Below are 25,956 nucleotides of genomic sequence, written 5' to 3' on the forward strand. Positions count from 1 at the left end.
CCGACACCTTCGCTCCAGTTGTTAAACCGGGCAGGATTCGCGTTGTCCTCCAGCTTGTTGTCTCTCGTGCCTGGCGAGTTCACCAGCTCGATGTGTCTAATGCTTTTTTGCATGGCCATCTCGATGAGCAGGTGTTTTGTCAGCAACCTACTGGTTTCGTCGACACCACCTATCCGGATCATGTGTGCTTGCTCTCCCGGTCTCTGTACGGGTTGAAGCAGGCGCCTCGGGCCTGGTACCAGCGGATCGCCGCCTTTCTTCAGCAACAAGGGTTCCGGTCCACACGGTCTGATGCCTCCTTGTTTGTCCACCACCAGGGCGCCGCCACCGCGTACCTTCTCTTGTACGTCGACGATATCATCCTGACTGCAACCTCGCCAGCGCTACTTCAGCAGGTCACAGCTCGCCTTGGCACCGAGTTCGCTCTCAAGGACTTGGGGGCTCTCCACTACTTCCTCGACATCGAGGTTGTCCGTCGTGCCACTGGCTTCTTTCTACATCAGCAGAAGTACGCCTACGAGCTTCTGGACCGAGCAGGCATGCTTAACTGCAAGCCTGCTTCCACGCGTGTTGACACGAAGGCTAAGGTGTCCGCCGTTGAGGGCTCTCCGGCGTCCGGCGCCCCCTTCTACCGCTCCATCGTCGGTGCTCTCCAGTATCTCACGCTCACGAGGCCGGATATCCAGTACGTTGTCCAGCAGGTGTGCCTTCACATGCATGCCCCTCGTGACACTCATTGGGCTCTGGTGAAACGTATTCTTCGGTATATACGTGGCACCACGGCTATGGGCCTCACCCTGACAGCATCACCGGACACCAGCCTCGTCGCTTACTCCGACGCCGACTGGGTTGGGTGTCCTGACACTCGGCGTTCTACTTCCGGCTACTGCGTCTACCTCGGGCCCTCTCTGATATCGTGGTCGTCTAAACGACAACCCACAGTCTCACGATCGAGCGCCGAGGCCGAGTACAGGGCAGTGGCGAACGCCGTTGCAGAGTGCTCCTGGCTACGACAACTGCTTCAGGAGTTGCTTGTTGAGGTTCCCAAGGCCATGCTTGTCTAATGTGACAACGTCTCCGCGGTCTACCTCGCTGCCAACCCTGTTCATCATCGCCGAACGAAGCATATTGAGCTCGACTTTCACTTTGTTCAGGAGCACGTTGCCCTTGGTCGTGTTTGAATTCTACATGTGCCCACAGATCAGCAGTTCGCCGATGTTATAACGAAGGGACTACCCACCTCGACTTTCGAGGGCTTTCGGTCCAGTCTTTGCGTCACCGGCGACGCTTCGACTGCGGGGGGTGTTGAACATGTATACATGTACGTAGGTCCGGGTTTTGTATGTCGTACCTGTAGTGTCTTTCTCCCTCTATATTTACCTGTAACTTGGGAGACAAGACACCGATCGCACCCCTTGTACCTATATATATGTGCCTAGTGCACGATCAATGAATTATCGATGCAAACAATATCTTCTATAGTTGTCTTTGTTGATGATTGAGTACAAGTATATATAGCCTCTGAAGAGATACATCCAACAAACGAGCGAACAGTCGCGTCCCTTGTGCATGTCGGTGTCCCTTGTGCCTGATGGTTAGGGATAGTGAAGATTCTTCTTAATTAACAAGTGGGTTAATTAAATCTCAACAAGAAGCAACGATCCGACAAGAGTACAAGACGCGTCGGTTCTAGAGCGAGCGAGAGATGCATGAGTAGATTTCCCCTAATTACATTAAGTAATTAATTTTAGTAATATTACCGCTTTGCGTCCTTCTTTTTAATAAACGAAATGGCAAGAATTTACCTTGTTTTTTTTTAATGGTGGCGTTTACAATTTTCTCGGTAGGTAGCGGCTGTCGGCAGAAACGAGTGTCGCACAAATGTAGGCTTCCCTTGATTTGGTGCCCACACGTGGTACTGTTTGCTAGCTAGATCGGGCATACGCAGGACAGGTTGGTCCAACCTGCAGGAGCAATCACGGCGAAGAATAGTTAGGCCGGGCAATTCACACCAGCGGCCGCCTGCCTTCCCTTGACGGATGGTCTTCGCCATCGTTCTTCATCCACATGAGACTGATGATGCGGGACCGTGTAGTCTCGGGTCTCGGATAAAGATAAACATGGCAGAGAAGACGGAAACACTGACATCACGCCTGTCGTCAGGATCGACCGCAAAAGCACACAGGCTTAGGACATCTCCTACGGGGCTGCTCAATTGCCCCGGACCAGTCCGTTTTAAGCAGGCTGGGCCAAAACCAGGCCCCTATGGGGCTGCTCATACAGACAACGGTCCTTATTTTGTCCGTGGATGCTCAAACTCAGATCAAATTTGATCCAGATTTAAGCAGCCCGCAGACAACAAAGTGTCCTGTTTTCTCCCTCCCCTGGCCCGTCATAGAGCGACCCCTCCTTCCACCTCGCGCCACCCCCAACCCACCTCACCGCCGCTAGCTCGCCGATTTGGCGACCCCCGTCGCCGTTCGACCCCACCGGCCACGCCGACCACCCCCTCCGCCCCCTACCTCTCACCCAAGCCGCCGCCGGTCCCGCAGGTGTTTCGCCGGCCTGTCCACCGCCCGGTCCACCTTCCACCCCCACGGGACGCACACAAGGTGTTCGTCCGTGTGCTTTGCCCGACCTCGGCTCGAAAAATGACGGACAGCAGCGACGAGTTCTTCTTCAACAACGTGATCATGTACTCGTCCTCGTCGGAGTCCGAGGACGAGAGCGACATCCTCGTTGCCACTCTTGTGGTCAATGACCACATCTCAAGGATGCGGCCGGTGTTCAGAGGGTCCATTCCCGACCATGCGCCGGCCTTGGACATGGACAGAGGAGGTGGGCATGCCCAGCTGTACAAGGACTACTTCCATCCAACCAGGACAGAGGAGGTGGCCATGCCCAGCTGTACAAGGACTATTTCCATCCAACCAATCCAATCCGGTGTACACGGCGAAGCTATTCCGGCGAACCAATCCATAGGAACCAAAAACTTAGAAAAAATATGGCCCGGGGCACTAAATGAGCAGCCCCATAGGGTGCAGGGACCCAAAACGCGCGGACACCACCCCAGACGGCTACTCAAACAGACAAAAACCGAACAAATTTGGTCCCAATTTGAGCAGCCCCGTAGGAGATGTCCTTAGCGGGTATGCGCGAGTCATCAGCCATGACTCGGTGAGCAAAGAGCAGAGTGCAGCCCCGATAGGGTGTTTGCCTGGACGAATGGTCCAGCCGTCCAGGGCACTGACGCTTCCTAGCTCGCTGATCCTGTGCGTTTTGTTCGTCGGTAGCTTAGCTAAGCAGGGCCGTACGGTCCCGCCACCCAATTGCTACGAGCGCCCGTGTTTTGCTTTTGCCTGGTCCTCCTGGCGCGACGGCACAAACAAATTATTCCAAACAAGTAAAATGGGATATACAACCCATGCTGTTCCCAAGTCCAAAACTACAGAGTACTACTAGTATATGCCATCCAAGACTCATGATCCCTATTGCTGGCTACGAAATAAAGAGCATGCTAGTTAATACGCGTCTTGCTGGATTCGGGCGCTGTCATTGCTACCGGCTCCCGGACGGATGTATGTATTCCTATGCGGCGCTGGTTGGAAGGAACATCACCATCATCAACGGGGGAAACAAGACAAGCTAGTTCTGAAACAGGAACTTGAGGTCAGCCTCTGTAAGCTTTGACATGGCCTCCGGCGAGTCACCCACGGTGCTGCAAAAATAGACGGCAACAAACAAGTATCAGCTAACATCATCCACCCGACTACTCGAGGATGGCTGCCTACACTAGTTACTACTGAGGACGGAAAGAGATTTACCCATCAAACACGAGCTGCTTCTTCTCTTGCAGTTGCAGGATGCGCTCTTCAACCGTGTCCTTGATCACAAACCTCGTGCTTCTGCATCAGCCAAATCATATGATAAGTCAGATAAAGGAGGCAGGGTATGGTATAAATCAGTGTCCATTCAACTCAAATGTCTGCTGGTTACCTGATAGGCTTGAATTGTCCGATTCGGTGGATTCTATCCTGCGCCTGGCTCTCCACTGCTGGATTCCACCAAGGATCCATCAAAAAAACCTATCCAGCACCGAATATATATCTATAAGCAGGCAGGCAGCATCAACTGGATCTTTTTGCTTATTTAGGACGCTGAGCAACTACATGGGCTATTGCTGTCATGTACTCCCTCCTTCCTAAATATAAGTCTTTTTAGATGTTCCACTATGAACTACATAAAAGACTTATATTTAGGAAAGGAGGGAGTAGTAGTATTAGTAAACATAAAGGAGGAGGACAAGCACTGGCTTACATGAGATGCTACGGTAAGATTAAGAGCTACTCCTCCCGCTTTCAGGCTCATCAGGAAAATCCTGCAATCTGGGTCATTTATGAAGGTATCTATAGCTCTCCCCTTTTCCACCATGTTCATTTTCCCATTAAGTTGCACACACTTGATGCCAGACTGTTAAACCATGTTACAAATTATTCCATTTGTCCATAAATAAACAATGCAGTTAAGTACGGACAATCAAGTTTATCAATACTTTACCCTCTGCAGGGAGAATTCAATCAAATCCAAGAACGATGTGAACTGGCTGAAAACAATCCCTTTTGCAGAACCATCATGCTCAATCATGTTTCTTATCTCTTCTCTCTGCATTCAAAAGGAATCAATATCAGTATTGGTTTGCACATACCATGGTCCACTCTTGACGTAATAGTAAGATTGCCCTTATCATGCTTAGTGGTGACTTAACAGAACCATATTTACAGTAGATTTAATAGAACCATTTCATCATCCTCCAGATACCTCTCTATACCAAAAGGCAAAAGGCATATAACTGGATCAAGGTTAGTTTCTTGCCAGGGGTGTCCCAGTGATGTCACGAAACGTATTAAGCTAGTGAGAGACCAGAGCTGGAATTAGGTGGTTGCAGGATATACTTGTTCACTATTGACCCCATACCTTCGAATGGTGTGGCTTCTATTCATTAGAGATCGATTAGTTTAGCCAATACAAAATATCTAACTAATAATCAAATATTTAAATAATAATAATAACAAACAGCTGGTTACCACCAGCTCTTGCCAAGATACTGAAGCACCACCCTTGTTTCATTAAGGCAAAAAACAGTTTCTAGAACTTCCAATGTTACCACTATGCAGCGGTGGAGCTAGGTGAAAATGGTTGGGGTGCCAAGGTTAAAACCTGAGTATTTGAGGGTGTAAAATGCTCCAAAAAATCTCATCTAAGCCCTCCCTAAATATTTTTTTCACGGTTTAGTCAAAAGTCCACTGCCACTATGCATAAGAGTTTGTTGACAGAAAATTCACCCCCCTAAGCATGAACATACATATTGGCCACAAACAACAACATATGCTGACCAAGTTATCCAACGTACCAAGGCATCAATTTTTGTGCTTGTCTTGAAATCTGCTAGGCTTTGTAGTCTGCCTAGTATTCCTGAGCGTTTGCCACCCTTCAAATTTGCAGGGACCTTTCGTCTCGAGTTTTCCGTTGTTAAGTCAACAGTAAGAGGCTCTGAACAAGATGGACATGAAACATTCCCCAAAGTTGCAGAGTACTCCATCAAACAAGTCTTGCAGAATACATGATCACAAGACGTAACCTTGAAAGGAAAGTTCATATTTGAAAGTCAGCTTATAACCAGATCAGTGGAACACAATGCACGAGCTTTTCTAGGGGCAACCTACTAACCACCACATCTTCTGCCAATTCATGGCATATTCCACACTGGCTTTCCATGGCACCATTTGGTTGATCTTTGCATGCCTCCAGAGATTCTGCTGTCTTGGAAAATGCAACAAGGTATGGATGGTCGACAGCCTACAATTTTGATGGATCACTTAACATGTTACTTCAACAAAGAGGAATAATTAAGAGTGCAATTCTATAGGGAAAAACGGCATAGTAACATAGACAATAGACGATTAAACTTGCTTGCATAAGGAATTCTAAGGATATCCAAGGAATTATGTGCACACCTGTCTCAACCTTGTGAGGAGGTCAAAGATATGGGCATAGTTGTTCAGCAACGTTCCAGCAACAACATACCTGGAGAAAGCAGCGTTAAGGGACTATCTGAAAAACCTTAAATCTTTCAGACGAGGAAATGTAAAGGAGCATTTGCATATGTAAGCTACTCCCTCCATCCCATAATACAAGATCGTTTTTTAAGCTATGTTAGCTTCAAAACAATCTTATATTGTGGGCTGGAGGGAGTACTTTACAATGGCATCCAGTGATTACAAAAAAACACCTGCTACATCAAGTACTGGATGAAACCATGAAACTATGAGCATAATCTCTTTGCAGTGCACCTGGCATCTGTTGTAAGTATAATTCCAGTCCAGAGGAATTGGTGTTTAATTAAACCCAGAGCCAAAACAAATGGATGACCTCTAACCAATAACAATGGCACTTTGTTATGATGTATTGCAAATCAAAGCTGTTTGAAGCTAGTAAAGAAGATTCAACCTGGATTTTCAACATTTGCAGAAGCAGCATAATAATCACATAATGTCTACTGAATAACCCATATGGTATCACTACATAAGTTGGAAGGAACGGAAGACTCACGAATCAAACTGCGTGCAGCTTTGAGTATATAAGGCTTCATAAAATTCCATTTCATTTCTATCAAAGGAGTCCCGCCTCAATGTCACCTAACATATTAAAAGTTAAACCTCTTGCAACTGGTACAACTATAGACGAGGAGGCATTACATTCATCGTGTATATAACGTGTTGTGCAGACTTACAGTCTTTGGTGGAAGAGCAAGATCTGCAGCTCGGCCTATTTTTGTCCGCCTTAACACTATGCCCTTCAAGACTTTCTCCTTGAGAAGAGTCATGGCTCTTCTGCCGTCAAAACTCGCGGATCCATACAGTATTGGTGTCGCTATGTACTGTTAAAAAATGGCTGTGTTAGCAAAGATGATGCCACAAACAAAAAGTATGTCAAAATCAGGGACATACAGACCACCATGTAACTGACCTTATTCCACCAGCAAAAGTGCCTGACGGATGAGTGACCACAGTCGCATTTTTTCTTCATACTACGGGAGGTTAGGGGTCAATAACTAAAACGAAGAATAACAATGGGAACAGCAGCAACTCAGAACCTGGTGTGATACAACTACAACATTGCAACAGTAACTTTGCTTACAATCATACTAGAGTAAATTTTAGAAACTGCACCTCTTTATAGCATGTAACATTTTACAGAACTAGTACATTTTTAATCTTGCAACAGTTATAAGCCCATCCGCAGGTCACACAGTTGATACAAAATAAATCAAATGGTATTGTGATGTGTATATGGTTGACTGGTGGGCCCTATAGGACAGAGCCAAACGACTAGAGCCCATCAGGCATCAGCGTAACTGGACTGCTGTGTGGTTGACCGATGGGCCCTATAGATCATAACTGTTCCAAACCATAATGTCCTTCCAAAACTGGACTGTGGTTACGTGATAGAGTTGACAATTTACACTTATTAATAAAAAATTAGTTGATCAATCATCAGATATTACTAGTAGAGGCAGATCTTACTTGGTATCTAGTATCTGACAGTCACAGTCCTTGCAGAAGTAGTTCGAGTAGGGAAAGATTTGCAAGAAGCGAATCTGAGAAAACAACAGTAAGAATAGAGGAGGTAAAAGAAAATTGGTCAGGATCTTCAAATTTAGTTGCAAACCAGCGAGTAAAGTTCTCCAACACGATTCTGCAATGGTGTCCCACTCAGAGCCCACTTGTATTCCGATTCCAATGCAAAAACTGCCCTTGCAGTATTGCATCGTCTATCTTTTATGAAGTGAGCCTGCAGAAAAGAATATGGAGGGAATGAATCATCTTTAAAAAGAAACATGTCGATCATTGTTGAACTGAACTTCAGGAAAATATTAAAAGATTGAAGATACTCATCTAAAAAGACAAAGAAATCATTGTGTAGTGAGAACACAGCTGCGTGTCTCAAGTACACAAATTGGACTTAATCCTTGAAATTTCATAAAACAGTGTAATGATGAACAGAAAAGACTAGCCGATAGCAACATACCTAGAAACTGTCCACTTGATAAAACCTAATATGTATCTCTATTATCTACTGAAACATGCGTACAGAAAGTAATATATTTCGAAATGGGACAAGTACTGCTGGATAAGTTTCCTTTAGACACGAAACTAGGCTGCTGGCCAAACATCATCAATGTTAGAAAACACCAACAGAACAGGAGCATTCAGTAACACCAGAATGAGCTTGCCAGGGAAAAGAAGACCTTGGTATCAAATTCAGAGCTACAAACTTCGTGGATTTTGCATAACTGCTCATTCAGCTTTCATGCTTCATGTTGTCATGATGTCAACGTGGTGTGCCGACTATTAATAAATAGATTTAGATTAGCAGAAAAACACTTGTGTGCAACGTAATGCAATGCAGCAAGTAAACCTATCATACATTATATGTGCAACGTAATGCACTATGATGCAATGCAGCAAGTAAATCTATCATACATTATCTTAATTTTTACGGACATATAACAGAAACCAAATAGTAGAGTTCTGATACTTACAAGTGTCATCACCAAAACATTACGACAAAGAACAACCAAATGTATAGGAACAGGTTATTGGTCAAAATACTAGACAAGAGCTTATCATCATAACGATGCAGGTATTAGAACTGCTTGTGTATCACCTAAGACAGTAGAACGTAGAAATGCTGTAGAAATAGTACTATGTTATGCATTGCTCACAGATACAGTAACAAGTTCACCTGGAGGCTACAATTAAAAAAAAATCCCCCAAATAAGAATTTGCCATGTTTGATCACTACAACCAGAAATCATGCTTAGTCGAAGAAAACGGGGTTACATCGCTAAGAAGTAATACAGACACATGGCAGATTGACAGTATGAACCACAACTAAGTGTTCCATTTAAAAAAAAAATCGATTACTTCGTGATACTTCATATCTATATATGCAGTTTATTAAATTGCCGAATCGTAAAAAAGGCGGCAAGAAAGGGCATATGATCACCTCATCTAAGATAATCCGCTCCCACCGCACTGAGTGTAGAAGTGACTTGCCCCTGGATTCGCTAGCCAATTCCTCGCAATCCTCCTCCTCAATACCGTTTTTCCTCTTGTGAGCACTTGCTTTGCCCTTCCCCTTCACTTTGGTATCAGCCGACTTCTTGCTCTTCTGCTTCGCCTGCTTCTCAGTGCGGAGAGCATCGGGTCCACAGTAATATCTCAAGTGAATCTTGAGCTTCTCGGGGTAAAACTGTTTATTGCAGTACTCGCACCGAATCTTGGGTGGCATTATGTGCTTCCGGTAGTCCGCCTCAATGGTGGAGTAGGTGGTGACCACGAAGTCGAAGGTGTCGAAATCGTGCTTCTGAGAGCCCCGGCGAGCACCATGGTAGAGCAGCACGCGCGCGCTGCCTTTGGCCGTGTGCCGCTCGATCTCCTGCGCCCACTGGATGACGGCCACCACGGGGCAGATCACAAGGGTGCACCCTACCCGGCGCATCGGGAGGCCCAGTGATGTGGACGGTGGCGAGGACGAGCCGGGGGGGCGTAGCTGGCGCGCGGTGAGGACGAGTGCGATGCCCTGGATGGTCTTCCCCATGCCCATCTCGTCCGCGAGGATGCCGCCGCGCGAAACCGAGGCCTCCTGCGCCAGCGCCCACGCGAGCCACTCCTTCTGGAAGCGCAGCAGCTGGAGCAGCACCTCCGGGGCCGGCTCCGCGGTTGGCACCACCGCCGCCGCCGAGGTGTTGGTCTCCTCCGACGCCCCGACGCGTTCGTCGAGCCACTTGGTATTAGCCTCCGCCCACTCTTCCCACGGCAGGGGCGGCCCGTCCTCGTCGCGCTTCCCCTTCTTCGTCTTCCGCCTACACTTGGACTTGCGCGGCCGTGGTGACAACGCCGGACGCGGCGCCACCGCCACCGCAGGCGCAGGGGCGTCTTCATCGGAGGCAAACTCGTCGTCGTCGTCCCCCGCCTCGTCATCCGTACCGGCGACGAAGTCGGAGTCGGAGGTGTTATCGGAGGGGACGCTCTCGTCGTGGTCGTCGCGCCGGCGGCGACGACTGCCGCCGGGGCCTGCGATGGGAGGCGGGGATTCAGGCTTGAGGGGCGGGATTCGAGGGGTTCAGCATAAGTAGGGGACTTACCAGATGCATTCCCGTTTCGGCGAGGCATCGCGCGGCGGCGGCGGCGGCGCAGAGACAGAGGAAGCGCGAGAGGTGGGGTGGGTGTGGGGTGGGTTGCTTCTCGTGATTTTTAAAGTCGGGGGGTTTGGGGGCGGCGGATTGTGTGGGGTTAAGTCGGTCATGGGGAGAGGAAATGGCGGGAAGGAACTGCAGGGGGCGGAAGGGCTGACCCGGTCAGCGGGGAGTTGTGCTCCGGAAGGAACTGCCGGATTGTGCTCCGGAAGGAACTGTCGGGTTGTGTGTGTCGTCATGTGTGAACCCGATCTTTTTCTTTTTTTTTTTTTGCGGCGTGAACCCAACCGACCTTTATCAATCCATAGGCGTTGTTCGATGTTTCCCATGCTAGTAAGGTTTTTTCTTTTTTTGAGAGGGGATCGAGCGTGACAGACAGGAACGAAATCGATGTCGATTCATTGTTTTTTTTCATCCACGCCATGCCCACCTCTTTTGGGATATCTTAGGTACTCCTGACTTGGCACCACGAAACATGCATAATTTTGTTTTCTTCCAAAGTATAAAGCCTGCACACTTGATTTGGTACCATCAAATCATCAACCTCGCTACTACTACTTTCCTTGTTCAATAATTTATCAATAATGTGAGTATTAAATAACAGTAGCTGAAAATAAAACAGCATTACATAAGAATGAAGTGTATTTCTATTTTAATTGCACTGCAGAACATACTCACACCATGCTTAATAGTATAGCCAACTGCTGGCTATAAGCAGTCTTATAGTTCATCTTATATCTAGCTTGTACAATAGTTAGCTACAAAAGAGTACTACCTTTATCATATATGGCTCACCTTTCATTCTCACAAAGCACCTAGGAGCACGTGCTAGAGCCGGCTCTTCATGAAGAGCCCCCTTCCCTTCTCTCTCCTCTTCTCTCTCATCCAACTCAGCAAAAATATAGTATTTTAATTCTTACAGCCTCCTGACTGTACCTTATTGTACTTGCTCTCATGCGAGCCCGCTTCGCCCGGCTTTGCCTGCTCCGGCATTCAAGCCACTGCCCATCCCCAGCTGGCTTCGTGGTCGTTATTGTCGGTGCCTCGCATGCGGCCACCATGCAGTGACGTGGCGTGACCCTGTCCACTGCAGCCGTTGCCTTCATAATGGCCACAAGGCCCGTGGTTGTCGCAACAAATGGAAGCCAATTAGTTCGCTCGACTGCAATTATGTGCCTCCTCCTCCATTGCCTCGCCCAGCTCTTGCTCCCGCACAAGAGACAGCGCCCCGTCCCGGGCATGGCTCGGAGATCCCTGCGCAGCAACCTCCTGTGCTTCAGTTGCCTCAGCCCCAGATGTCGCGTCGTGGAGATGCTTCGTCCAGGTCGGATGTGGACTTCATCGTCGTCCCGACGACGCCGGAGATGCAAGTGGAATCCGCGCTCCTCTCCTCCAACGCGGTTGTGGCTTGGCTGGAGGGGGCTCGCCATGACATCTCCTGCGCCCAAGTGAGCGCTGAGATTGCTTCTGCCTTCGGCGCGCGGTCAGCGGACGTCGATGTGGTGCGCCACTATCCCGAGTAGTTCTTCGTCAGATTTATGTATCAGAACCACTGTGCGCGGATGCCGTGTCGCGCGGTGACCTGCCCGGTGCTGGCTACCGCATCTTCGTGCGTGAGTGGCGGCTAGAAACCCATGCTGATAACGAAGATATGCTCCACCACGTCAGGCTGTGCATGGAAGGTGTTCCTCTGCATGGCTGGAACGAGTACATCGCGACCTTCCTCATCGGCCATGGATGCTCGCTGGACTACATCGAGCCGCGCTCTCGCCGCAAGGAAGATACTCGAGACCTGTTGCTCTGGGCCTGGACTGCTGGTCCCGGTGTTGTCCCAAAGGTGAAGTTGTGACATCCTCGGATTAAGCTACAGTAATAAATGTAGTTAGACTATAGTAATCACTCGTTAATAGTGCCAGGTCTTGATAAAAATCAAAGCCATTTTTAAATTAAAGATAAAGTAAAATAAATTATGTCTCCAAACAAAAAAAACTAAAATTTTGGTTGGGTCACAAGTATTCACAAAGTAATTGTTATCCAGCAAACAACATCATTTGATATATTTAAGTGCCATAAAGTAATTATAATAGAGGCCAAAAAACATTATAATAAAGTACCATAAAGTAATTATCATAAAGTGCCATAAAACATTATTTAAATTGCCTATTCTAAATTATGAGAATTCAAACTAACCCAAATAATTAACAAAAAATTTGGAGCAGTGTCTATTAATGCATCGTAAATAATTGTGCAAATTATATATTTTCTTAAATCAAAATACTCTAGTTTTAAAAAAATAAAAGGCAATGCAAAAAAAAAAACCGTGGGCCAACTAGGCCAAATTAACCCAGCCAGCCCACCTAATTGGGGAGGTATAAACCCCCCCAAACCCTAAGCCCAACCGCCCCCACTCTCCCTTTCCTCCATGCCCGCCGCCAGGGACGAGGGGCTGAGCCCCTCGCCACCTAACCCCCCCTCGCCGGGGCTCCCTTTCCCCCACGTCGCCCCACCTGCTCCCACCTACCGAGAGCCATCCCCACCTACCGCACCCTCCCTTCTCTCGGACCCCACCTCTCCCCTCGAGAGCCCCTGGCCTCGATTTGCTCCCTCCCCACGAGAGCCCACCACCGAGCACCTCGCCCCACCTCTCGCACTCCCTCCCAGCGACCGAGTCCCCCTGGGCTCGATCCCCTTTTCCCACTCTCTCCCTGCCTCCCCAGATCGCCCCCCCTCACCTCACCCCGCCGACCGACGCTCCTCTTCCTCCCGCCGGCGATCCCCACCACCGAGCCCCTCACCCCCGTGCCGACCCTCCCTCCTCACCTCGCGCCGCCGCAACCCCTCCCCCAGGCGCTGGCGCCCACGCCCTACAGCGCCCCCACCGTCTCACTCAGTCGCCCTTCCCCCTGCCCCCGGGCGCCCTCGCCCCAAGCGTCAGCCCTAGCCCGACACTGGTCGTCGCGCGTCGCGCCGGGGGAGCACCAGGGCCGACCCATCGCCTCCGCTCCCCCCTCGCGCTGGAACCGCCCCGCCCCACTCCGGGGCCGCTCCGGATCCGACCGCCGACCACCGACGCCTCACCAGCGCCTCCGCCGCCGCCGTCGGGCCGCCCTTCACTATACCGCCACCGAGAACCGACCACTCGTCACCCCTACATCGAGCTCACCCTCGCCCCCCCCTCCGCCGGACTGCAGCACCCCGACGGCCGTCGCTCTCCCTCGAGCCCATTTGCACATCTACGGGCTCGACCCCGAGACTGACGCTGCTGCCGGGTACATCTACGACCCTGCCGATCAGTCCTTTGCCGCAGAGCAGCAAGGCAAGCAAACCCCCCTTGATCATTCCTATATCGCCTATGTCTTTCTTCCTACTGCATGCATTAGTATTTTGCTACCGTTGTAGTTAGCTCCTATATCTGATGCATAGCCTATTTTTGATGAACTGCTACTTTCAGTCCTGTAGTTTAAACCTGCTTAGTATAGGTGGAGCAGTCATCCCCTCTGACCCCGTAGTCCAGTTGCCCCACTTGTTTTCGAATCTCGATCCCTGATCGACGAGCCAGACCCGACACAGCACATACACCCCCCTTAGTTGTACGACGCTACAGGGATACTATCGGGTACCGAGGGTGACACCTCGCTAAGTACTCCTGATGATATCTTTGTAGTACAGCTAGTCGGTCGTGGTTATCGAGGGTGATTCCTCTTTCACCATTCCCGACGATGCCTCAGTCGTGCAACCCCTCAAGTGTGGGACCCCCGAGGGTGATTCCTCTAAGCCCACCTTGACGGATACATCGTTCGGAATCCAACGAGGGTGATACCTCGGATTCCCCCCGATGTTACAACCACACAGTTACCCGACCATGTTACTGGGATCATTGGTGATTAGATGTTAGTCGGGTGGATTCCCGCGAGATTGTGTTGATGGCCTAATTAAAATGATAATGGATTTGGGTATTTGATCTGGGTTGGTTGGAGACCTTTTCGCACTAACCGGCTACGTGGGAAGAATTATGGGTACTCGGCGTCGCGGTATCAGCCGAAGCTTTTCAGATGTCAGCAACGTAGCGGCGCGCGCCCGAGTGGTCCCGAGATGCATCGCGCTTGTGATTAAGGGATGCTAGGACTGACGTCGGCCGCCCACGCATCATGTAGGAGCGCGAAGGGGAACTGGGACCATGAACCCTTTGTGCTTAGGATTTAGACCGGCGGGCTGGCCTCTCTGTTGAGTCTTAGGTGGGGCTGCGACATGTCGATATTCCGAGGCCGGGCAGGACCCAGAAAAGTGTGTCCGGCCAGTGTGTTATCGAGCGTGACGGGACATGTGGTGCACCCCTGCAGGGATGAAAATTAACTATTCGAATAGTCGTGTCCACGGTTACAGGACGACTTGGAGTTGTGCCATGATCTTATACAACTACAATTGTTACTTAACTGGAATTAGTTGCCTCGGGATTGCTTCCTCGCAGGGAGTCGAGGGAGGATCTCTAGGCATGACCTCACTTTAATACTGCTGCAACAATATGACTATTAATGGTGTTACCTGTTCTACTCTCGTCTATTGCTGCAAGACCCTGAAGATGCTAGTCTTCGATAGGACTAGGCCTTCTCTCTCTATTCTTGCATTGCTGCAGACAGTCCACGTATAAACCCCCCTTCTTTCATACTGATGCATACTTAGATTAGTTCTGATGTAAGACTTGCGAGTACTTTGGATGAGTACTCACCGTTGCTTTGCTCCCCTTTGCCCCCTTGATCCGTTGCTGTGACCAGATGATGGAGCCTAGGAGTGGAGTTTCCTCTCGATGTCTGCCATCCCGATGGTGTCTTCTTCATGGAGGCCGCTGAAGATAAGAGTAGTTTAGGAGGTTCCCGGGCAGGAGGCCTCGCCTTGTTCGATCGTGTTTCTTTTGTGCTAGCCTTCTCTAAGGCACCCCATGTTTTATGTCTGTACTCAGATATTGTTGCTTCTGCTGACTCGTGTGTTTATCGAGCTTCTGTATTCTAGCCCTCGAGACCCCTAGCTTGTAATATGAAGTTTGTATTGTTTTATTTGTGTCTAGAGTTGTGTTGTGATATCTTCCTGTGAGTCCTTGGGTTTGATCGTACGCATTTGCGTGTATGATTAGTGTACGATTAAATCGAGGGCGTCACAAGTTGGTATCAGAGCCGACTGCCTGTAGGTAGCCCCTTTCCAACTCCTTGGCCAAAGTTGAGTCTAGTGTTTGAAAAACTTTACTAACACTGATGCTGTGGCTTACGGGCCCACATCTCAATTGGGTGGTATTAGTATCTTTTACTCCTTTCCTATACTCTGGGCTCTACTCTCTCTTCTCTTTCGGGTTAAAGATTTTACTAACTCTAACATTAGGTTCTCGTAATCTCATCTACCCAGAGAGCCCCGCAATTCCAGACGATGTCTTGATCCGTCAGAAGACTCCGAGGATAATCTCTGATGTTCACTTGAGAACTTGTGATCATCGCTTTTGCAATTTCCCTTCCTCCGTCAACCCTTATGGATGACGACATACAAATGTCATCCATACTTTCTTTTCCAATTGCTCTTGTTTTACAAGCTGTAACGAATTATCTTATCGGGGATCCATCTGTCATCAGTTGTCATGGGTTTCAAAAGTTCTTCGAACTGCTATTCGATCTTCCGGAATCCTTAGTAGCCTATTGCTTTTGACCTTTCTCATCTGCTTGTGTTATGGTTAAATCCATATGTCTAGTAGCATTCGCTAAAATCCTTTGTGATTTTCCTGTGATCTTATTGATTCTACCTTTGTGTGAATGCACACAATCATCTGTCGATACTCATAAATTATTTTCCGGCTTAGACGTCATTTTAAACAGAGCTGGTTCTCGACAAATCAACTGTGGTGGTTGTCCATCTAAATCCATTCATCTTACTTGTATTCGATCGGAGCATCTGATTATGATACACCAAGCTGGAAATCCTAATTCTTTTGGTAATTTAGTATCAGTATTTTTCAGGTGTTCTATAACCCGATGCATTGCATCCTATCTCCCTCTGATTGAGTACCGATACTCACATCACATCCTTTATGGACTGCCAGGCCCATTGCTGGGTTATTAACCGACGGCATCCCTTGCTTTTGAAAACTCTTATCATTGCTTCCCCTCACACGTGATTCCATTGTTAAATTGTGTTTTCTCCCTCCGATAGACTATATCTTGTGCTTTTATCGGCCATGCTCTGTTGTCAAGCATGTGTTAATTTCTCTTGAAGTTTGTGGTATATGTTCCTAAGATGCCCCGATGGGTTGAACCTAGGCCTTCCTAAATCAATATGACTCGAAAAGTTTTCATGAGTCTTGCTCTTCTAGTGTGTTTCCAGATAATCTTGTTAAGCTACAACCCGATCAAAGGCGAGGAGTAAATGGCAGGTGATGCATTGATGAAGTGGGAGTCGACCTTGAACTTTGTGTTCATGCCCATGAAAACGATGTTGATCTTACCATAGAAGCTTCTCGTATCAATAATCATTCCTTGTGTGGTTAAATTTGGTATCTATGATCTTATCCTTTGCAATCGTGGTTCCGACCATGTTGTCCTACCTTGATTTCATTCTCGGACGAGTTAAAAGTACTTGTCTTATACAGATCAATACATCGGTCCAAGTCTTAATGTTGATCTACCTCCGATTAATATCCCTTGTAGCCCGAGGATATCTCGGAGCTATATAACATCTTTGTGAGCTCCTCATCAACTATGATATTTTCATTTATTCCAGTTTTCATTGTGTTTTGAATCGCTGGACACGCAAGTACATCGATAACTGAATCGAGTATGCATTGCGATTCAACAACTTTTAGTAATCTCCCTTGTTTACGAGTTTGTACTCGATCGTGTCATTCCAAGCTGTTAAGCTACATCATCATCGTCATGTTGGAGCTCAACCATGCTATCTATACCCTTCATCCCTGGAACGCAATTCCAACTTTGCGTTAAGCTTGCATCGAGCTTTCCACATCATGTTGGTTGTCCTGAAAGGCAATCTCAATTCTAAGCTAACAGTCTTATCTGTGATTCCGACAACCTCTTGTTCCATCATTCCCTTGCTTGATGTCGTCGTCGAATGATTACATCTTCATGAAATTTCTCGACAAATGTGTCGTGATCATCATCAGCATTCTGAGCTCTTGAAGGGTATCAATCGAATGCATGTTGACAAATACCATCCTTCCCCCTCGATGATTGTATTATCATCGACATCATTGTTTACCTTCCCTCCAACACAAACGTGTTCATGTTTTGTGTTGCCCCTTAAGTTCCTTGCTATTCAGCTTATGTTATCTTCTACCTTGGAGTATTACTATATTTTCTGTCAAGAATGTTGTGAGCATCATTGCACCTCTTAAGAATTCTTGATATAATGATACTTCTCGACATCACCATTCATTTCTTGGTCCCGTGTTGTTTCAAACCAGAATACCAACAAGTGAACTCTGATGTGTGATTCCAATACTTCTGGCAACCCTGTTGACTTGAGGTTAACAATTGATTGTTTCATTCTCAGTGAGTGGGGTGTTGACTCATCATTTTTTACGTTGGCTGTGCTACTCCGTCCGTATTTCCGAGTGCACCCTTCGACCAATGTCTAATTGTTGTTGTTCCCTCGAGCATACGACATTATACCATTTGATTTGACAAATGCTATCTCCTTGATATTATAATTTTGGAAATTCATCCCTGTCAAAATCTTGAAGGATTGATGCTGAGCCCATCGACCACACCCTCAACATATTCATGGTTCACGATGAAGCCCTTGAAAGCTTTATCTTTGTGCCTAGCTTGTGAAGGATATGTTTGATAGAAGAAGTGTATTTCCCCAAAGTTCACGTGCAATCTTTCCGTCGTGAATATGTGGAAGTTTTGTTTCGCTTCCTCTTGGGAAATACCAAATAATTCATGTATGTGCAAAGTGTTATATGTTATGAAGATTTGTTATCTTCACTTCATATAACTTCTCTTAGCACACCAAGCCATTGACTGATTTGATCAAGGGAAAAGAAGTTCCTTCTTAAGAGCTAATCTAGGTTTACACATGACACCTTGTTATCCCCGATGATGGTTCCCAAAATGAGAACCCAGTTACATTTTGAGATAAGAATTTCACGTGGGCATGAATGTCTTGACATGGTGTTCATGTGTCTTACAATCGAACTCATGATTCAAGGATTGCTTGTGAAGTTCATACCCTGAGAATCCTGCATCATCATCTTTTCTTCTCAGGCATCTTGAGCCTGAGGTATCCTAACACCAATCGGATCTGAATCTCGAGCAGGTATGATGGTTGGAACATTCTCCCAATAATTATAACTTTGGTCTTTATGTAACCGGTACGGTGATGTCTTGTGTGGCACACCGGGCCAAAGGACCTATTGTTATAAATTCTTCCGTATGCAAGATTCGCCATTCTACCATGAGGAAATTGTATGACTTAGTTTTTAAGTTGTTCCTCATGGTTCCTCTTTGTATACCCATAAGCCCGACCTTTATCTGATGACCATGTCGATGCTACCCCGAAGCACGGATGTGGTACTTCAAATTTCAACAGGAACATTGGAAGCGCAATGCTAAATTGTTCTTGATCAATTATCCAAACCGTATGGTATGGGTAAACCTCATGAGTCTTCTTGCCTTTTTGTCTAAATGGTTATGGACTTGATGACATATCATGTATACCATACTCCATGTTTTCCTCGGGAATGGTATACTTTGATACTTCTGTGTGAACACATTTTCCTTCCTATTGGTCTGTTTGACCTTTCTTGTGGCATAACTTATCTAAGCAGTGTTGATTCCCTCCTTAGATAAAATCTAGGTATACAACTCTGTTAGTAAAACCCTGTTACTATTGTGGATAACATTCCGGTAGCCACCGATGGACAAGAGCCTTGCCTATTGGTCCGCCTCGTTTCAACGAGCAGGGAAAATGGTTATATTCGTCCCCCGCCCTTGGTACCGACGTTGTTGCCAAAATAACTGACAGGCTATCCTCTGACATGTCTTGCTACCAATACCGTATAATATGTCACCCCTCTGCCTACTCTCGGCCCACATGATGGACCCATAACCCAAGTTCCACCGGATTGAAACCTGACTCTCCTGTACATCTTTGACTCCAAGGTATCCCTTGCACTTGGCTTCGTATGAAATTCTCGAGCCACCGTTCAATGGACCAATAAATCTTTGGTCCAGATGTTATCCAACATGCTGAAGATCAAGTCCGCCTTATTCATGAGAATCTGAAGGCTGCTCAGTCTCGTTAGAAGAGTCAGTATGACCGTCATCATCAAGATATGGTCTATCAATCTGGCGAAAGGGCTTATCTTCGTGTCACACCAATGAGAGGCGCACACCGTTTTGGGATCAAGGGAAAGTTAGCTCGTCACTATATTGGTCCTTTCATTGTTCTCGAAAGGCGTGGAAAAGTAGCTTATTAATTGGAACTGCCGACGAACCTTTCTCAGATTCACCGATGTCTTCCATATGTCTCAGCTCCGCCGCTGCTTCAAGGATCCTATTCGAGCAGTGGATCATGATATGCTTGAGCTGGAACAAGACCTCTCTTATAAGGAACATCCGGTCCGCATTCTCGACCATGCTGAACGTCAGACTCGTCGCAAGGTCACCAAGTTCCTTAAAGTGCAGTGGCCAAATCACTTTGAAGATCAAACCACTTGGGAACACGCGAGGATCATCTTCGTGATGAATACCCCGAGATCTTTCCTTCTACCTCTTAATTCTCGGGACGAGAATTCTTGTTAGTAGGGGAGAGTTGTGACATCCCCGGATTAAGCTACAATAATAAATGTAGTTAGACTATAGTAATCACTCGCTAATAGTGCCACGTCATCAAGTTTAACTAAGTTAAACTTCCACTTGATAAAAATCAAAGCCATTTTTTAAATTAAAGATAAAGTAAAATAAATCATTTCTCCAAACAAAACAAAATTAAAATATTGGTTGGGTCACAAGTATTAACAAAGTAATTGTTATCCAGCAAACAACATCATTTGATATATTTAAGTGCCATAAAGTAATTATAATAGAGGCCAAAACATTATTTAAATTGCCTATTCTAAATTATGAGAATTCAAACTAATCCAAATAATTAACAAACTTTTTGGAGCAGTGTCTATTAATGCATCGTAAATAATTGTGCAAATTATATATTTTCTTAAATCAAAATACTCTAGTTTTAAAACAAATAAAAGGCAATGCAAAAAAATAAAAAATCGTGGGCCAACTCGGCCAAATTGACCCAGCCAGCCCACCTAATTGGGGAGGTATAACCCCCCACCCAAACCCTAAGCCCAACCGCCCCCACTCTCCCTTTCCTCCCTGCCCACCGCGAGGGACGAGGGGCTCAGCCCCTCGCCACCTAACCCCCTCGCCAGGGCCCCCTTTCCCCCACGTCGCCCCACCTGCTCCCACCTACGTGGAGCCATCCCCACCTACCGCACCCTCCCTTCTCTCGGTCCCCACCCCTCCCCTCGAGAGCCCCTAGCCTTGATATGCTCCCTCCCCACGAGAGCCCACCACCGAGCACCTCGCCCCACCTCTCGCCCTCCCTCCCAGCGACCGAGTCCCCCCTGGGCTCGATCCCCTTTTCCCACTCTCTCCCTGCCTCCCCAGATCGCCCCCCTGATACGTCTCCAACGTATCTATAATTTTTGATGGTTTCATGCTATTATCTTGTCAAACTTTGGATGTTTTGCATGCCTTTTATATATTTTTTGGGACTAACCTATTAACTCAGTGCCAAGTGCCAGTTCCTATTTTTTCCATGTTTTAACCCCTTTCAGATGAGATTTTGAAACGGAGTCCAAACGGAATAAAATCCTTGAAAAGATTTTTTCCGTAACGGAAGAAGATCACGAGACTTGAGAGACAAGGCAGGGGCCCCAGGGGCCTCACAAGACCCCACCCCGCGGCCAGGGGGGAGGCCGCGGCCCTCAGGCTTGTGCCCCCCTGGACCTCCTTTGCCCTAGGTTTTGCGCCTATATATCCCCAAAAATTCCACAAAAAATCAGGAGATCATCGAGGGTACTTTTCCGCCGCCGCAAGCTTCTGTCTCCGCAAGATCCCATTTGGGGCACGTTCTGGTGCCCTGTCGGAGGGGGGATTCGGATACGGAGGGCTTCTTCATCAACACCATGACCTCTCCGATGATGCGTGAGTAGTTCACCATAGACCTACGGGTCCATAGCTAGTAACTAGATGGCTTCTTCTCTCTCTTGGATCTTCAATACAAAGTTCTCCATGATCTTCATGGAGATCTATCTGATGTAATCTTCTTTCGCGGTGTGTTTGTTGAGATCCGATGAATTGTGGATTTATGATCAGATTATCTATGAATCTTATTTGAGTTCCTTCTGATCTCTCTTATGCATGATTTCATATCCTTGTAATTCTCTTCGAGTTGTGGGTTTTGTTTGGCCAACTCGATCTATGATTCTTGCAATGGGAGAAGTGCTTGGTTTTGGGTTCATACCGTGCGGTGACCTCACCCAGTGACAGAAGGGATAGCGAGGCATGCATCATGTTGTTGCCATCAAGGGTAAGAAGATGGGGTTTTCATCATTGGTTTGAGATTATCCCTCTACATCATGTCATCTTGCTTAAGGCGTTACTCTGTTCGTCATGAACTCAATACACTAGATGCATGCTGGATAGCGATCGATGTGTGGAGTAATAGTAGTAGATGCAGAAAGTATCGGTCTACTGTCTCGGACGTGATGCCTATATGTATGATCATTGCCTTAGATATCGTCATGACTTTGCGCGGTTCTATCAATTGCTCGACAGTAATTTGTTCACCCACCGTGATATTTTCTATTTTGAGAGAAGCCTCTAGTGAACACTATAGCCCCGGGTCTACTCCACACCATATTTTCAGCCTTACACCTTTTTGCTTTGTTGCACTTTCCGCCTTCAGATCTCACTTTGCAAACAATCTTGAAGGGATATACACCCCCTTTGAAGCGTTGGGTGCAAGCTCATTTGTGTTTGCGCACGTACTCTAGACTTGACGAGACCCTCCTACTAGATCGATACCTTGGTTCTCAAACTGAGGGAAATACTTACTGCTCCTGTGCTGCACCACCCTTTCCGCTTCAAGGGAAAAACCGACGCAAACAAGAGAAGTAGCAAGAAGAATTACTGGCGTTGCCGGGGAAGGACTTTTGTTGCCGTAGCACCCCCCCTAACCTCACCCCACCGTCCGACGCTCCTCTTCCTCCTGCCGGCGATCCCCACCACCAAGCCCCTCACCCTCGCGCCGACCCTCCGTGCTCACCTCGCGCCGCCGCGACCCCTCCCCCAGGTGCTGGCGCCCACGCCCTGCAGCGCCCCCACCGACTCACTCCATCGCCCTTCCCCCTGCCCCCGGGCGCCCTCGCCCCAAGCGTGGGCCCCAACCCAACACTGGCCGTTGCGCGTCGCGCCGGGGGACACACCAGGGTCGGCCCATCGCCTCCGCTCCCCCCTCGCGCTGGAACCGCCCCGCCCCATGCCGGGGCCGCTCCGGATCCGGCCGCCGACCACCGCCGCCTCACCAACGCATCCGCCGCCGCCGGGCCGCCCTTCACTGTACCGCCATCGGGAACCGGCCCCTCGTCACCCCTGCATCGAGCTCACCCTCGCCCCCCGTCGGATTGCAGCACCCCATCGATCGTCGCTCTCCCTCGACCCATTTGCACATCTACGGGCTCGACCCCGAGACTAACGCTACTGCCGGGTACATCTACGACCCTGCCGATCAGCCCTTTGCTGCAGAGAAGCAAGGCAAGCAAACCCCCCTTGATCATTCCTATATAGCCTATGTCTTTCTTCCTACTGCTTGCATTAGTATTTTGCTACTGTTGTAGTTAGCTCCGATATCTGATGCATATCCTATTTTTGATGAACTGCTACTTTCAGTCTGTAGTTTAAACGTGCTTAGTATTGGTGGAGCAGTCATCCCCTCTGACCCCGTAGTCCAGTTGCCCCGCTTGTTTTCAAATCTCGATCCCTGATCGACGAGCCAGACCCGACACATCACATACACCCTCCTTTGTTGTACGACGCTACAGGGATACTATCGGGTACCGAGTGTGACACCTCGCTAAGTACTCCTGATGATATCTCTGTAGTACAGCTAGTCGGTCGTGGTTATCGAGGGTGATTCCTCTTTCACCATTCCCGACGATGCCTCAGTCGTGCAACCACTCAAGTGTGGGACCCCGAGGGTGATTCCTCTAAGCCCACCTTGACGGATACATCGTTCGGAATCCAACGAGGGTGATACCTCGGATTCCCCTCGATGTTACAACCACACAGTTACCCGACCATGTTACTGGGATCATTGGTGATTAAATGCTAGTCGGGTGGATTCCCATGAGATTGTGTTGATGGCCTAATGAAAATGATAATGGATTTGGGTATTTGATCTGGGTTAGTTGGAGACCTTTTTGCACTAACCGGCTACGCGGGAAGAATTATGGGTACTCGGCGTCGCGGTATCAGCCGAAGCTTTTCAGATGTCAGCAACGTAGCGGCGCTTGCCCAAGTGGTCCCGAGATGCATCGCGCTTGTGATTAAGGGATGCTAGAACTAATGTCGGTTGCCCACGCATCGTGCAGGAGCGCGAAGGGGAACTGGGCCTATGAACCCTTTGTGCTTAGGATTTAGAACGGCGGGCTGGCCTCTCTGTTGAGTCTTAGGTGGGGCTGCGACGTGTCGATATTCCGAGGCCGGCCAGGACCGAGAAAAGTGTGTCCGGCCAGTGTGTTATCGAGCGTGACGGGACATGTGGTGCACCCCTGCAGGGATGAAAATTAACTATTCGAATAGCCGTGTCCACGGTTACAGGATGACTTGGAGTAGTGCCGTGATCTTATACAACTACAATTGTTACTTAACTGGAATTAGTTGCCTCGGGATTGCTTCCTCACAGGGAGTCGAGGGAGGATCTCTCGGCATGACCTCACTTTAATACTGCTGCAACAATATGACTATTAATGGTGTTACCTGTTCTACTCTCGTCTATTGCTGCAAGACCCTGAAGATGCTAGTCTTCGATAAGACTAGGCCTTCTCTCTCTATTCTCGCATTGCTGCACTCAGTACACATATAACCCCCCCTTCTTTGATACTGATGCATACTTAGATTAGTTCTGATGTAAGACTTGCGAGTACTTTGGATGAGTACTCACCGTTGCTTTGCTCCCCCTTTGTCCCCTTGATCCATTGCTGCGACCACATGATGGAGCCCATGAGTGGAGTTTCATGTCGATGTCTGCCATCCCAATGGTGTCTTCTTCATGGAGGCCGCTGAAGATAGGAGTAGTTTAGGAGGTTCCCAGGCACGAGGCCTCGCCTCGTTCGATCGTGTTTGTTTTGTGCTAGCCTTCTCTAAGGCACCCCGTGTTTTATGTATGTACTCAGATATTGTTGCTTCCGCTAACTGTGTGTTTATCGAGCTTCTGTATTCTAGCCCTCGAGGCCCCTAGCTTGTAATATGAAGCTTGTATTGTTTTATTTGTGTCTAGAGTTGTGTTGTGATATCTTCCCGTGAGTCCTTGGGTTTGATCGTACGCATTTGCGTGTATTATTAGCGTACGATTAAATTGAGGGTGTCACAGAAGTGGTTGACACTGCCGGCCCGCGGCCTGCGGCATCGCGGTCGGCGGGGACTATGCCACTGACTCATTATTCACCTCGACCTCCACGAAGATCACTCCAAGGATGTTGACGATGTAGACAACCCACCTCCCCCTAACGTCCACGAGTTCACCTGGTTCAGGGGCATCGTTGATGACACGGTCATTCCTAGGCATCGGCGCCCTGCGCTGGGGCGCGTAGAGAGGCGACCGGACCGACGCGACGGCGATGGTGAGGACTACGACGATCACCGAGGGTGCGGAGGGGAGCGCAGTCGCGACGGATGGCGTGACAGGGTGTGTCACTCTCTCCAGGGGCACAAGGGCTTGCCAGCGTGAGGATGAAATCCTCTGTAACCGAGATCGCTCGGAGGGACAACGGCGATGTGAAGGGGACCCTACTGCTCCTCTCCCACCATTGTCGACGTTGCGCAGTTTGGTTTTGGCGGAGGCTAGGGATGGGCGAGGCCATAGCCCAGTGCGGCAGCCTACTCATCAACACACTAATGAGGGGCGGGGGTCGCAACTCGGTGCGGCAGATGTCACCGCGGTCCGCTCGTCGTCGATCTCGTGATGACATGATGCCACCTACATCGCCCACTTCGGTGCTTCCGTGCACCCCACGATCGAAGCATGTTGCTCATGCCGTGACACCATGCAGCCATGCCATGCGTGCGGCGCTTGCCTTCTGCTCGTCGACTGGCCTCGTGTCACCTCTGCCGTCGGCCATGCCTAACCGTCCGCCTGGTTTCGACGTTACTCCTGAGCACCTGTCGGCCTTTGTGCGGAAGCCGGAGGCTGTGGTGGTGCCGGAAGACACGCCAGAGAGGCTCTCGGCCTTTGCTCAGACGTCGATAATGGCTGATCATGTGATCTTGGGTCCTCTGTTCGAGCCATTACAACTAACCCTGCTTCCATCGCCGGAGTCATCACCGCCCAAGGCGCCCACGCACAGACGCAAGACTCTCGTTGATGTTCACATCTCGACTACAGGTTGGGGGCTCTCGCTGCGTCGAAACAGC

At 48.5% G+C, this 25,956-nt stretch overlaps 1 protein-coding gene and 1 pseudogene across 2 annotated transcripts; one reads left to right on the forward strand and one right to left on the reverse strand.

The window, feature by feature from the left end:
• Window positions 1–3,390: 3,390 nt before the first annotated feature.
• Window positions 3,391–10,352, reverse strand: LOC123425921 (DNA repair protein RAD16). 2 transcript variants are annotated; one of them, XM_045109684.1, is made up of 15 exons: window positions 10,211–10,352; window positions 9,070–10,139; window positions 7,729–7,851; window positions 7,584–7,657; window positions 7,027–7,087; window positions 6,791–6,937; window positions 6,610–6,695; window positions 6,015–6,084; window positions 5,728–5,856; window positions 5,411–5,638; window positions 4,558–4,662; window positions 4,318–4,470; window positions 3,997–4,085; window positions 3,825–3,905; window positions 3,391–3,718 (listed from the first exon to the last, which is right to left on the reverse strand). In XM_045109684.1, exons 1-15 carry the CDS (start codon window positions 10,236–10,238, stop codon window positions 3,646–3,648), a joined length of 2,517 nt encoding a protein of 838 aa, XP_044965619.1. In that variant the 5' UTR covers window positions 10,239–10,352; the 3' UTR covers window positions 3,391–3,645. The 2 variants fall into 2 exon arrangements, with proteins under 2 accessions (XP_044965619.1, XP_044965620.1); XM_045109685.1 differs by lacking the exon at window positions 3,391–3,718 and having other exon boundaries at window positions 3,997–4,084; window positions 4,316–4,470; window positions 10,211–10,315.
• Window positions 10,353–11,556: 1,204 nt separating this feature from the next.
• On the forward strand, window positions 11,557–25,273 carry LOC123426183 (annotated as a pseudogene).
• Window positions 25,274–25,956: the final 683 nt, after the last annotated feature.

This window comes from Hordeum vulgare, chromosome 2H (assembly GCF_904849725.1).
Source record: "Hordeum vulgare subsp. vulgare chromosome 2H, MorexV3_pseudomolecules_assembly, whole genome shotgun sequence".
Taxonomy (NCBI): Eukaryota; Viridiplantae; Streptophyta; class Magnoliopsida; order Poales; family Poaceae; genus Hordeum; species Hordeum vulgare.

Bases quoted from the DNA above. Each gene is read 5' to 3' on its own strand.
- LOC123425921 (XM_045109684.1), bottom strand. From the start codon at position 10,238: ATGCCTCGCCGAAACGGGAATGCATCTG. The intron at 6,085-6,609 runs GTGAGTCTTCCG...TGCTTTCTCCAG, and splicing joins AGCTGCACGCAGTTTGATTC to GTATGTTGTTGCTGGAACGT. The intron at 5,857-6,014 runs GTGTGCACATAA...TCAAAATTGTAG, and splicing joins TCCTCACAAGGTTGAGACAG to GCTGTCGACCATCCATACCT.